Source organism: Rhamphochromis longiceps, linkage group LG7 (assembly GCF_057381845.1).
Source record: "Rhamphochromis longiceps isolate RC_006_pf linkage group LG7, R_longiceps_female_GT1.1, whole genome shotgun sequence".
NCBI lineage: Eukaryota > Metazoa > Chordata > Actinopteri > Cichliformes > Cichlidae > Rhamphochromis > Rhamphochromis longiceps.
The window spans coordinates 4,430,161-4,443,094 of NC_140563.1; the positions used below are offsets into that span (position 1 = coordinate 4,430,161).

A 12,934-nucleotide genomic window follows, 5' to 3' on the forward strand; every position below is an offset into this window, starting at 1 on the left:
TGCTTACATGAGGCTAGATTTTCTAAAGCCAAAAAAAATAATAAATCTGAAGATGTAGAGGAGTCAGGTTTATTCCCAGCCTTATTGAAGAACAATATCCTGAAAGGTTATTATAGATTTTTATGTCCAGTGAAGCCAAAATCATGTTTCCTGCACCAGATTTAAGTGCACATGAGTCACTCTGGTTATTATTCATTGTTTAAAAGTGCACTTAAAGAAGAGTCAGAGTAAATTGGGTACCTTGCTGTTGTCTTCTTTCTCTCATTTGTTGTTGACCATTTTCTGTTTGTTTTTTTTAAAACAGGTTTTTGAAGAGTTGCTTCTGGATGCAGACTGGAGTGTAAATGCTGGCAGCTGGATGTGGCTTTCTTGCAGTTCATTTTTCCAGCAGTTTTTTCATTGCTACTGCCCCGTGGGATTTGGACGACGCACCGACCCAAATGGCGACTATATACGGTCAGCGAGACATTTTATGAAGTATCACATGAAAATAGGAACAATAGTGTGGGTATTTGTGTATCCCTACAGTCATTTCAAGTAACTAAGTACAATCTCATGGTTAACTTGTGGGGAGGGTTTTGTTTTTTGGGTTTTTTTTGTAGCGTCACATGGGTGAGGTTACAAAAGAGAACATTGAACTTTGTTTAGCACTTTATATAATTGTTAGTGTATTTGGGATAATGTGGCCTGTGTTGCACCACAGAAGTTCTCCTGAATATGAAATGTGATACAGTCATGTGGTGTAATTGGTAAACACTGATGAGAATTTGTCATGGGACAAAAAGAATGCACTTTGAGCCACAGTATTAACTGCATGTGTGCCAGCTAATGTAACATGAAATGCAGTACATCCATGAACTTGGACCAGTCTGTTACATTAGTCTACATTACATTGTGTCATCTTCGTCTGATTTTGTGTCTGCTTGCAGGCGTTACTTGCCGATATTGAGGGGTTTTCCAGCCAAATATATCTATGACCCTTGGAATGCCCCAGATGAAGTACAAAAGGCAGCCAAGTGCATCATAGGAGTCCACTACCCCAAACCCATGGTGAACCATGCTGAGGCCAGTCGCATCAACATTGAGAGAATGAAGCAGATTTACCAGCAGCTTTCCTGCTACAGAGGACTGGGTATGGATGCCAGCTAGATACTAATTAAATGTCATGGCATTATTAATTTTGCTAAGTGTACCATTCAGATAAACATTTTATCTGCTGTTTGTGAGGATGACTGATCTTGTCCTATGACTTTTTTTTTTTCTCCTGATAAATGCACAGAACCTTATTTATACCTTCATTAGGATGTATTAGGATAAATTCTAACTCATAAGTACAGGTGACTGCCGGAATCTCCATAATACTCCTACCATCGTATTAAATTACATCTGCAACTCAACACACAGAGAATATGTCTGTGAAGGTTCTCAGTCATCCAGGTCATCGTAGTCAAAGGAGCTTGCAAAGAAAAGCGTCTGGACTTCTTTAAGTTGCTTGAAGACGTTTCACCTCTCATCCGAGAAGCTTCTTCAGTTCTAAGGTCAAATGGTGGAGAGTCCCAGATATAAACCTAGTGGTGGTAACCCCCCACAGAGGGACAAAAGGACCCCTGATGATCCTCTAATCGCCTGAGCCAAGGTGTGAAACTGGGCGTGGGTCCCAATCAGCCAGAGTTTCGGGTGTGTTCATTGTGAAACCTGGCCCCACCTTATCATGCGAATTCCTGAGGTCAGATCTCCCACTACTCCCACTAGGTTTATATCTGGGACTCCCCACCATTTGACCTTAGAACTGAAGAAGCTTCTCGGATGAGAGGTGAAACGTCTTCAAGTAACTTAAAGAAGTCCAGACGCTTTTCTTTGCAAGCTCCTTTGACACAGAGAATATGTTTGACACATGGTAACAGTTTGAACCCAGAAGTAGTAGTAGTAGTAGTAGTAATAATAATAATAATAATAATAATAATAATATCCATCCCATTCATTTTCTTCCAATTATCCAATTTTCGTGAGTGGGCTGGAGCCTATCACCCACTCTGTTGCAGGGCTAATAATAATAAATATAATTGTTGTTTGTTTGTTTTGTTTTGTTTTGTTTTTTTTGTTGTTGTTTGTTTGTTTGTTTTAAAATAGCCCAATAGTTAATATTTTAACTATTTTAATTTTAAATCCTTTTGTTGTCTCACAGGTCTGCTGGCAACAGTCCCTGCCAATTCCAACTTTGGTGGAAATGGCACTAATCCCAGAGCAGTCTGCACAGTGACCAATGAAGGTGCAGGAGGGTCCTCTAAAGACCCCTCTGTGCAGGTGGGAATGTCTCAAACAGGTACGTATTGAATATTTATTTATAGTCACACCTACAACATTGAAAATCTTGATTTATTGCAAAATACAATTTCTGAGAGTCATCAGACTCACACTAAAATAAATACTCATGAGACTGCAGTGGTAGGAAGGGTAATGTTAAATATATGAATTCCCTACCTGTAGGCTTTTTGATAACTGTTGAGAACTAGAAACTGAGGATTAGGCTTTATTACAGAGGACAGCTGAATTACTGTTGTTCTCGAGAAGCTACTGGAAACCGATAAAGCCGAGCTAAAATTGTGGACTGAAAAAATTAACATTTAGCATTTTTGTACATTTTGCGAATAGGCATGTATGCAGTTTGTTTGCAAATTAATTGTATGTTATGTTTTTAAAACAGAACGAGCACAGTCTGTGCAGAAGCGTCGTCATGAAGAGACTCCCCTTGAAAGCAGCTCTAAATCCTGGAAGCAGAGTAAATAGGGTGCTGAAGACAGAACAAGGATTCCTCAGTCTGTCTGTATCATCTGGGTAGCATCCCCCCTGCATTGCCCCAAATAACGAACAGTAATAGCTAAAAGTGCCAACCATTGTAGAGCACGAAAGGGAGGGGGGAACTGGATTTATCTTCTATCTTTTGACTTTTAGTCTTAAAAACTCTTTAGTACATGACATTCAAATTATCAGGACTTGACTCGATCGGATACATTATAGATCTCAGGAACAGATGAAAAGTTAACAGAAGGAATCTGCAAAAGGGGTAAAGCAGCAAATACAGCTGAGTATAAAATCTTCTCATCAGGATGTTGTGAAGCTACCTATTGTCTTCCACTACAATATGTAATTGTACAAATGCTGAAACTAGTAGCCAGTGCGCTTTACCCCCCCTACACTCCACATTAATGAGGTCAGAACATGATCAGGCTCTGATTGGAAGGTGAAACACAATCAGTGATTTTCAGACAGCCTGATCTGATGCTTCAGCTTCCACACTATATGTAAAAATGTCAGAATAAAAAAACTATTCCCATTAGAGTGACAGAACCGTAGGAGTTTTTTTTTTTTTTTTTTTTGTGTTCAGCTGACACTATCACTCACTTTTAGTAAACTGACTTAAAGTAAAATGACCTGGATAAACTTTCTTTTTATTTTTTAACAGCCCTCTGTATCTTTAGCACCATTATTACAGCCATACAATATTGATTGTAAATAAGGTTAGCACGTTGTTAAAGCAGGCCATACAAAAGGCGTCATACGTTTTGTAAATATTTCTTTTTAATTTCCAACTTTTGTATATTTGGTAACAGGATCTCAAAATTCCTTTGTAAATAAAGCTACCAAAAAAAACTCTGGGGGAAAAAAGTTCTCTGAAAATGTGCAAGCCCCCCCTCCCCCCCTTCTCCCATGTGATCATAAATCTGTTATTTTTGTATCAATTACCAAATTACAATTGTATTGAAATAAAGGATGAAATATTATTGCGTTCTCATTTCTTATGATACCTCAGATGTTTGTTCCTGTAACTCATTTCATGCTAATTTTATTCACTGTTTGCCTTCTTCAATATTCCAACCTGAAGTAGACACTTCCTCAAATTTGTTTCACAGCAGACATATTGACTTGATAAATTAAGCATTTGTGGCATTTTAACCACGATGATTCACTTCCAAGTGTCCCAGGGAACCGTATGGATAACGGCAACACCCCCCCTAAGAGGAATGAAGCTGTCGTTAACACACCTGCTTTTCCTGCTGTGAAACTTCAACTTGTCTATGAAAAGTCATGTGTGGTTGGTGCCAAGTTGGAGTTATCCAGCCACCATTTAGATCCAATTTACATGGTGACAGATTAGCCAAAAGACCCTTCCCTTTATTCACTGACCTACTGAATCTGCACTAAACTTGTCTGAAACCTACGAGTAAGAAATGATGTCAGGCCCTGCATTAAAACATTTAAACAGAAGTTATATATTGGTCTGAACCAGAGTTTGTTCACTCGGCATCCTTTATGAAGTTTGTCCACCTTTAAACTCAGGCTGTAAATGTTGCAACAGATATTGTGAAAGACTGAAACTATCCCAGCAGTTGTGTGTATTTAGAATACAGAACTGAGGCTCATTTCTTCATTTTACAGGAAAATAGTTGATTTGTTGAAACGTGTATGTATACATTATACATGGCATATAATCAACACACAACCCTAGTTTATCCCTGGAGTTGGATACCTTTTTTTTTAAGCTTGATGGTTGAGATGTCAGTGCTAAGTGGACAAAAAAACCCGAAATTTCTTTGAAAATAGTCAGGTCCAAGGACTGTACAGAAAAACCACCTATATTGTCCAAAGAACCAAAGAAAAACTGAAAGACATTTAGAACAGCTGGAGAACCATTGCTCACTTTTAAAGATAGAAGAAAACATAACTCCTTGGAAGCAAAAGAAAAAGAAAAGGTGGCTCAAGACTGCAAAATATGTTTTGTAGTCTACATCTCTAAATTGATTAAGAATCCCTGTAACTCAAAGCGGGAATAACCCCCCTTTTAGTTAGTTAACCAATCATATCTGTTGGTTTGGTTTCCTGTCTGTGTGCTCCTGATCAGTTTCATTAGTGAACATTTGATTGGTTCTGCTTTCTATCGTTCTTCGCTCCAAGTCGTCTTCTCCTTCAGCGTTTATCCACCTTTACGCATTTATCCAAAAGTGCTTTGGGGTCTTTCTGGCCTCACATTGTTCTTCTGTTGGATTATGTTTTGTTGGAGACTGTTTTTTGTTGTTGTTGTTGTTGTTGTTGTTGTTGTTTTGTCTTTTTGACTTTCCTGTCTGAACCCTGCAGCACACTTTGTTACTTTGCAATTTAATCAAAGTTCATCTTTGTTTACTTACCAGCTTTCGTGTCTGCAGCAGCTGTGTTGAGATTTTGAACTAAACCGTTCACTTTGTTTTCACTAGAGTAACACAAGGGTCTGAATATTTTAGGGGATTATTGTGCATTAGCGAAGAGGGCACCTCGTGAGTCACGTTGCTGCGAAAAACGCGAACAAACCTCTTGTGGATGCACTGACCGTGTCCAATAAGGAGCTTGGACTCGGTGGGCGGCGATAGAATCCAAACCCCAATAAATTGTTCCCACACAGGCGCATTTCTCGATGCAGAGCTTGATCCCTTCTGATTTGTTTGGCTTGAGTGCTGCTGGAGATGGAAACGAGCTGGGAAAAATTGCAAAAGAAACCCGTTCGCCTCATTGCAGCAGCCTGCAACGACATGGGGATCGGGAAAGATGGAAAACTGCCCTGGGATTTACCGTAAGAGTTAAACCACTGTGGTGACGCTTTTAATAAATTAATTTTAAAAAATCAAATAGAATAAGTAGTCTATGCATGGGCGACAGTTAATGAGAGTTTTACCTTTTGCTTATCTATAATGGTTCAAACAGCAAGTTACAAAGGTAACAATCAGTATGTGCTGTAAATATCAGTGTCATTAAGTTGTAACAGTGCGGGCAGCAGTGCTAGAAGTCAGAGTTTGAGGATAATAAAAGATGTACCCTGTGAGCAGCAGTCAGCTTTCTCAGAATAATGAGCTTACTGTGAAATGCAACTGTTTTCTGCCTGACTTAACACTGGAAATGTGACTTTCACAGGACTGAATTCCAGTACTTTATGAACACTGTCAAAACGGTGTCGAGACCAGGTATTCTTCACATCCCATCATACATTTGTCATAGAGGTCCGGGTGTCATTCACAATTTTGAAACACTGCTTCCAAAACCACATCTGCCTTTAGGGACCAAAACGTAATGAGCACATTTAAAAAAAAATATATAATATTCATTTAAAAAATGGTAAATGGACTGGTTCCTATGTAGCTCTCTACATGCTGACCTACAGCCACCCTCTCAAAAAATAATAATTATTATTAATAAATCATGGAAGAGTTCATAAAAAAGCAAGTAATAAGGACACATTTCAGTTCAGTTTGGCATTAGGACTGAGGGATTTGTCAATGTTTTACTGTAGTTGTGTAAATTCTGTGAGGACGGCTTAATTCATTAGAACCTTTTGATACCCAGTCCTATATTATGTTCAATAATTTAAAAAGAAACAGAAACTACAAAGGCCAAGATATTAATTATGTTTTATTCTGTAAAACACAGGAAGGATGAATTTTATGGTTTGGGGTAGACTCTGCTGGAACTCCCACCCTGAATCTTTGTTTCCACTTCCCAATATTTTGCATGTGGTGTTGAGTAAAACCCTGGAGTGAGTGTTACACAGACACACAAATTCAGATCATCCAGAAATCAGTTTTATTTTTCCCCGTTTTCTCTTCATCATCTTTTCTTTTTGCGGTCTTGATTTCAGCACGGTTCCCGATCACGCACACTTCCTGTGTCGAGACTTTGACAGTGCCATCCGCCTGGCTGCAGAGCCCCCCCTCGCTGACTTAATAGAGACCATCTGGATTGTTGGTGGAGTGCAGCTTTACAAGGTAAACCAGTATGGCAATATCCACCTAGACTGCAGTGTATTTAAAGTGTAGGACCTGTTATTCACATGTTCACGTGTAAAGAAGTGAAGCCATAACTTAGAAACCATAGACTGGAGCTTATGTACGACTCCATATTTTTATTCTTGGACTCTACTATAATAGACTTGCATGATTTGGAGTCAAAAAGAATATTTACTTTGGTGTAAGCCCTCAATTCATCCACCTTCCAGCTAGTTTTTAACATGGATCGTGTCTGAACTGTCCTAACTTACTGTGATATTTGAATAAATTGTAAATGGACTGGTATGTATATGGCACTTTTCTTGTCTAAGTACGTACTCAAAGTGTTTTTTTTCTAGAGGCCTCATTCACCCAGTATCACACACACACACACACACACACACACACACACACACACACACACACACACACACACACACACACACACACACACACACACACACACACACACACACAGGGCTTTTTTCTATATCCAAGCACTTTACCTAACATTCACACACACGTTTGCATTGGGGGCAATTCAGGCTTCTGTATCTTACCTAAGGTTATGTCAGTCTGCAGACTGGAGGAGCCGGGAAACTAACTACTGACTCTACATCCTGAGTTACAGGTGAAAAATTCAAATGTATGCTTAGAGTTTCCCACATTTAAAGTAAGAGGCTTTAAATGTGGCTCCTTGGTGTGTTTTAGCACCAAGGAACATTATTCACATACTCAGCTCTAAGTGGATGGTGATTTTCTCCCATTGCATAACAAAGTGCCTTATTTCCAAAGTGACATGTTAACACACAGCATTCTTGTTTTGTAAGCTTCAGCACCTCATTAAAGTTAAATTATATTGAGTGGGTGATATATTGATCAGTGTTACGTTTCGGTGTGTCAGTGTTTTGTTTTTGCATGACTTATGTATTTCCTGCTTTACTTTAAAAGTCTGTGTTATCTTAGTGTGTTCAGTTTACATTTTCCCTGTCTCGTCAGTTCTAATTTGCCCCAGCTGTGTTTCCCTCCTGTGGTCCATTTCCTGATTGCTCCCTCTATGTATTTAAACCCTGTGTTTCAGTGTGTCATGGTCGCGATCTCCCCCGTGTTGTAAATAGTTTGGTGTTTTGTTGTAAATAAATAGTCTGTTGTAAATAGTTGTGAATGGGTTCGTCAATACTTTCGTCATGGGATATTTTCGTTTTGGGATTTTGGTGGAGAGCCTTCGTGGTTTTATTTTCCTTATCTTTGTTTTTCTACGTTGCACCCCGGTTGCCTAGGCCGGGGTGTAACATATGGGGGCTCGTCCGGGATCGCTGGAGGGTCCGAAGGAGGGACAGCTTCGGCCTTCTGTCTTCGCTGGAGGGTCCGAGGACCGCTTCAGCCTCCGTCTGCCTTCGCTGGAGGATCCGAGGGACCGCTCCAGCCTTCTGCAGCTGGTGGGCTGCGTGTCCGTGTGTGCAGCTGGTGGGCTGCGTGTCCGTGTGTGCAGCTGGTGGGCTGCGTGTCCGTGTGTGCAGCTGGTGGGCTGCGTGTCCGTGTGTGCAGCTGGTGGGCTGCGTGTCCGTGTGTGCAGCTGGTGGGCTGCGTGTCCGTGTGTGCAGCTGGTGGGCTGCGTGTCCGTGTGTGCAGCTGGTGGGCTGCGTGTCCGTGTGTGCAGCTGGTGGGCTGCGTGTCCGCCTTCGCTGGAGCCTTCATCCGCCTCTGCTGGAGCGTCCGGGGGACCGCACCAGCCTTCATCCGCCTCTGCTGGAGGGTCCGGGGGACCGCTCCAGCCTCCATCAGCTTCGTCTGCCTTCATCCGCCTTCGCTGGGGGGAGGGTCCGTGGGACCGCCCCAGCCTTTGTCGTCGCTGGAGGGTCCGAGGGACCGCTCCAGCCTTCATCCGCCTTCGCTGGAGGGTCCGAGGGACCGCTCCAGCCTTCATCCGCCTTCGCTGGAGGGTCCGAGGGACCGCTCCAGCCTTCATCCGCCTTCGCTGGAGGGTCCGAGGGACCGCTCCAGCCTTCATCCGCCTTCGCTGGAGGGTCCGAGGGACCGCTCCAGCCTCCATCAGCTTCGTCTGCCTTCGTTTCAGCCTTCGTTTGTCTGCATCAAACTTTTCACTTGGGGTTACATGTTTGATTTTTGGGTAGGGGGAAATGTTACGTTTCGGTGTGTCAGTGTTTTGTTTTTGCATGGCTTATGTATTTCCTGCTTTACTTTAAAAGTCTGTGTTATCTTAGTGTGTTCAGTTTACATTTTCCCTGTCTCGTCAGTTCTAATTTGCCCCAGCTGTGTTTCCCTCCTGTGGTCCATTTCCTGATTGCTCCCTCTATGTATTTAAACCCTGTGTTTCAGTGTGTCATGGTCGCGATCTCCCCCGTGTTGTAAATAGTTTGGTGTTTTGTTGTAAATAGTCTGTTGTAAATAGTTGTGAATGGGTTTGTCAATACTTTCGTCATGGGATATTTTCGTTTTGGGATTTTGGTGGAGAGCCTTCGTGGTTTTATTTTCCTTATCTTTGTTTTTCTACGTTGCACCCCGGTTGCCTAGGCCGGGGTGTAACATCAGCTTTTCACACATTTGTTTCTAGTGGTTTAACAGAGTTGCAGTGGCTAGAGCAATTAGCTGTGTTCTCTGGTTGTCAGAGGATATTTGCATACATTTAGAGTATCTTTCTCAGGGCTATCATACATATGATAGGGAATAAGATCCACCAACAACATCCTAAAATCTACTTTGGGGAAAACTGTATTTTAGTATCCTCAATGTGAATAGCATTTCTCTTCCTTTTCCTTTTAACCAGGATGCATTAAACCACCCTTGGTGTGACCTGCTTTACCTGACAGACGTCATGGCTGACTATGACTGTGATGTTTTCTTCCCAGAATTTGACAAAAATCTATTTCAACTACAGGAAGGGTAAGTTTTCACCTCATCTGAAGTGCAGGGCATACTGATCCCAAAGGCTCAGTGTCTCTTTGTGAATTTGCTGGCACTGAAATTCTTATGAAATAGTTTGCTTTTTTTTTTTTTTTTTTTTTTTATGTGCCCCCAGCCAGCCTGTGACGCCAGTGAGGAAGTGATTTTTGCTTTTTGTTACAAAGTCAACATCAGCGCCATCTGTCAGCCTGAGACATTTGGTTTTAACAGGTTGCTTACCAAGGGTTTGAACAGCTTTGTTACTGTAATAAAACTGAATTGAAATAGTAAACTGGCAAATGTTTACTTAGGGGAGATTATCGTGGAGTTTTATAATCAACCTTTTAATATCAGATTTAATGAATGTGAGGATAATTCTACTCTGCCTATCTGCCTTTTGCATTTTGATTGTTTTATTAAATTATGATCAGTTGTTTTTGTTCTAATTAACCTTTTTTCTCTCTCGTTTTCAAATAAGATTTCCCGGTGTGCCAAGTGAAATTCAAGAGGAGAACGGCATTAAGTTCAAATACCAAGTATTCAAGAGAGACACTGCCGACACTGTGTAGAATACCTTTTTTAATTAAAGAAATGCCAATGTCTTAAAGACTTTTAGTAATGTAGTCGATGAATAATTCAAACAGTATAAATGTGACTTCTTTGTCTTTGCAGTCCATAGCCACTTTAAGTACAGACACTCCAACAGTGCTGCAGTGCTTGCTGCTCAACTATTTTACTTTTTTTAGTTTCTGCTCTTTTTTTAAGCTACTATAATCAGATCTGGCATGTCACTTTCTCCTGTTGCCCTGTCGTTTGGCAGTGTTCCTATCTCGTCCTCCCACTCAGTCATTTTAATGCAGCGCAGAAAATGTGCTTGAGTCAGTCAGCAGCCTGCATCAATGCCAGTACTCCAAGTATCACAGTAGATCTATTACCCTTTCAGTCAGCTTGACAGGTGCCTGTTTAGAAAGTGATGATTTAATAACTCCACCTGTGTGCTTTCACATTATAATATGTCTTATTTAAAATGTTACTGCTTAAATCCATGGTAGTTCAAAATAGTGAGACTCGTATTTGTTGATACCGGCTTTTCTTGGGATGTTTTTAAAGACGGAACCATAAGTACACGGTGAATTTTTAATGGAGAAGTAATTGACACTGTTTGTTTGTTTGTTTTTCTCAGTATTAATAAAATACTTTACTCTTATCTGGCTGTATGTGATCCCTTTAGCCAGTAGATGGAGATATATCAATGAGGCAAGAGACCAAAAGCTTATGAGCATGCTGCTGTTAACTAATTATCAATATTTTACCTCTTGTTTCTAGCCAGTGCATTTTTTTGCTCAGTAAATAAATCTAACTTAATCAGAACAAGAAAACACCTCAATTATGAGTAAACTATGTATATATTTTAGCACTAAAAAGCTCCATGGACTGTCTGTGGGTGTATGACTGTCTATGAAAAAGACTTCATGGATCAGTGTTTCACTACAAACCTAAGTGAGAGTTTTCTGGGAGTTTTTATCTTCCTGTCTAGCATCCATCACTACTTTGCTTAGACCTCTGTTATGATGACTTCATGCAGTCTTTATCTCAAACCAACCACCACCTGAGTAGATATCTAATCAGAGCCAATGAAATGAGCATACGGGGACAGGATACACAGTGGCACAGTTATTCACTAATCCAATTACAAGAGGAACATTTGTTGCTAAAAAGCCCAAAAGAATGAGGAATACAAAGGGGTCTTTATCCAAGGAAATATTTTTAACTAGAACAGGAGGCTTTTGGCACATGTCTAGTTTACTGTTGCAAGAGAAATGCTATTAACACTGGTATTAATGTCACAGTCTGCAGCCCAAAATGCCCATTCCTGAATAAGAGCATGACCAACCCACGCTTTGGATTGTCTCATCCCCTGCATGGAAGTCACAAAGGGTCAAGAAAAAGGTCACCAAGCATTCATTCAGTCTTCATCCTTCCAAGTCTTTTCTCTTTTAAAATGAAAAGACAGATCATTCATTGTTGAATCCCTCTAGAAGAAAATCTTTTCACGTTTTCCTTTTGCACAAAGCACTGGTCCTGGAGTCCATCTTACGCACAGTAACAAACTTTGACAAGATCTGTGTGCAGTTTTCACTACACATGTCAGAAACAATAAATGATAAGAAAACTACTTAACAGTCAGGGCGGCTCTTTTCTGTTTTTATAACATTAAAAACATTTTTCAGTTGCTGCAGATTTGTCGGCTGCACATCCATGAAACAAAACTCCTGCTCAACCACATTCCAAAGGTGCTCTATTGGAAAAAGATCTGGTGACTTTGAAGGCCATTTGGGTACACTGACCTCGTCATGTTCAAGAAATCAGCTTGAGATGATTTGAGCTTTGTAACACAGCACAATATCTGGAAAGCAGCCATGAGAATATGGGTATACACTGGGGTTGGATATGGCCAGCAACAATACTCAGGTAGGCTGTGGCATTTAAATGAAAGGGGTTCTGTTGATCCAGGCAGGATGGGTCATGTTTTCATGTTATTTACACCAAATTCTGACTGTACCATCTGAATGTTGCAGCAGAAATCGAGACTCAGACCAGGCAATATTTTTCCAATCTTCTATTGTCTGATTTTGGTGAGCTGAGTTTGCTGCTCTTAGCTGACAGGAGTGGGAGCTGGTGTGGTCTTCTGCTGCTGTAGCCCATCTTCAAGGTCTGTTGTGTGGTCAGAGATGCTGTTCTGTACACCTTGATTGTAATGAGTAGTTATTTAAGCTACTGTTGCCTTCCTACTAGCTCAAAGCAGTCTGGCAATTCTCCTCTGAACTCATTTTCAAAGCACGTGTGCACACGTTTTTGTATATACAACATATGTTACTAAAAAGACAGGGCTTGATGACATGATTGGTTGAAATCTTCTTTCATAAGCTGCCCTAGTAAGAACAGTAGAAGCATAGGACTCGAACCTACTCCTGCTTTCAAAAATTTGATTTTTGATACTGCCCAAGAGTTATTTGAAGAAACAGTAAAAACTCAGTAAAAAAAAAAAAGACTGCTATTTAAAGGCATGCATATTTTAACTTGTCTCAGGTTTAGGCACCGGCAACTGTTGCTTCAAGTGGTTGATCAAGTGATAGATTCAGTCATGTGTGAATAAACGATGGTGCTGTCTAACAGACCACAGCCCTCAACAGGTGAGATTTCACCAAGTGACAGATGATTCTCTGCTTCAAAGTTTTGAA

The 12,934-nt window shown here is 40.7% G+C and overlaps 2 protein-coding genes across 4 annotated transcripts in view; both read left to right on the forward strand.

The window, feature by feature from the left end:
* cry1b (cryptochrome circadian regulator 1b) overlaps positions 1 to 3,382 on the forward strand; it is a 20,790-nt gene extending 17,408 nt beyond the window's left edge. For all 3 annotated transcript variants that reach the window (XM_085411733.1, XM_085411732.1, XM_085411731.1), the window contains exons 9-12: positions 305 to 456; positions 930 to 1,132; positions 2,186 to 2,323; positions 2,705 to 3,382. In XM_085411733.1, the coding sequence (XP_085267859.1) occupies positions 305 to 456; positions 930 to 1,132; positions 2,186 to 2,323; positions 2,705 to 2,787 (576 nt within the window). In that variant the 3' untranslated portion in view covers positions 2,788 to 3,382. The remainder of the gene's footprint in view (positions 1 to 304; positions 457 to 929; positions 1,133 to 2,185; positions 2,324 to 2,704) is intronic.
* A 1,541-nt stretch (positions 3,383 to 4,923) lies between these two features.
* LOC146664549 (dihydrofolate reductase) lies at positions 4,924 to 10,891 on the forward strand. The gene is made up of 6 exons (XM_085411713.1): positions 4,924 to 5,602; positions 5,941 to 5,990; positions 6,454 to 6,559; positions 6,662 to 6,788; positions 9,577 to 9,692; positions 10,171 to 10,891. Exons 1-6 carry the CDS (start codon positions 5,496 to 5,498, stop codon positions 10,259 to 10,261), a joined length of 597 nt encoding a protein of 198 aa, XP_085267839.1. The 5' UTR covers positions 4,924 to 5,495; the 3' UTR covers positions 10,262 to 10,891.
* Positions 10,892 to 12,934: the final 2,043 nt, after the last annotated feature.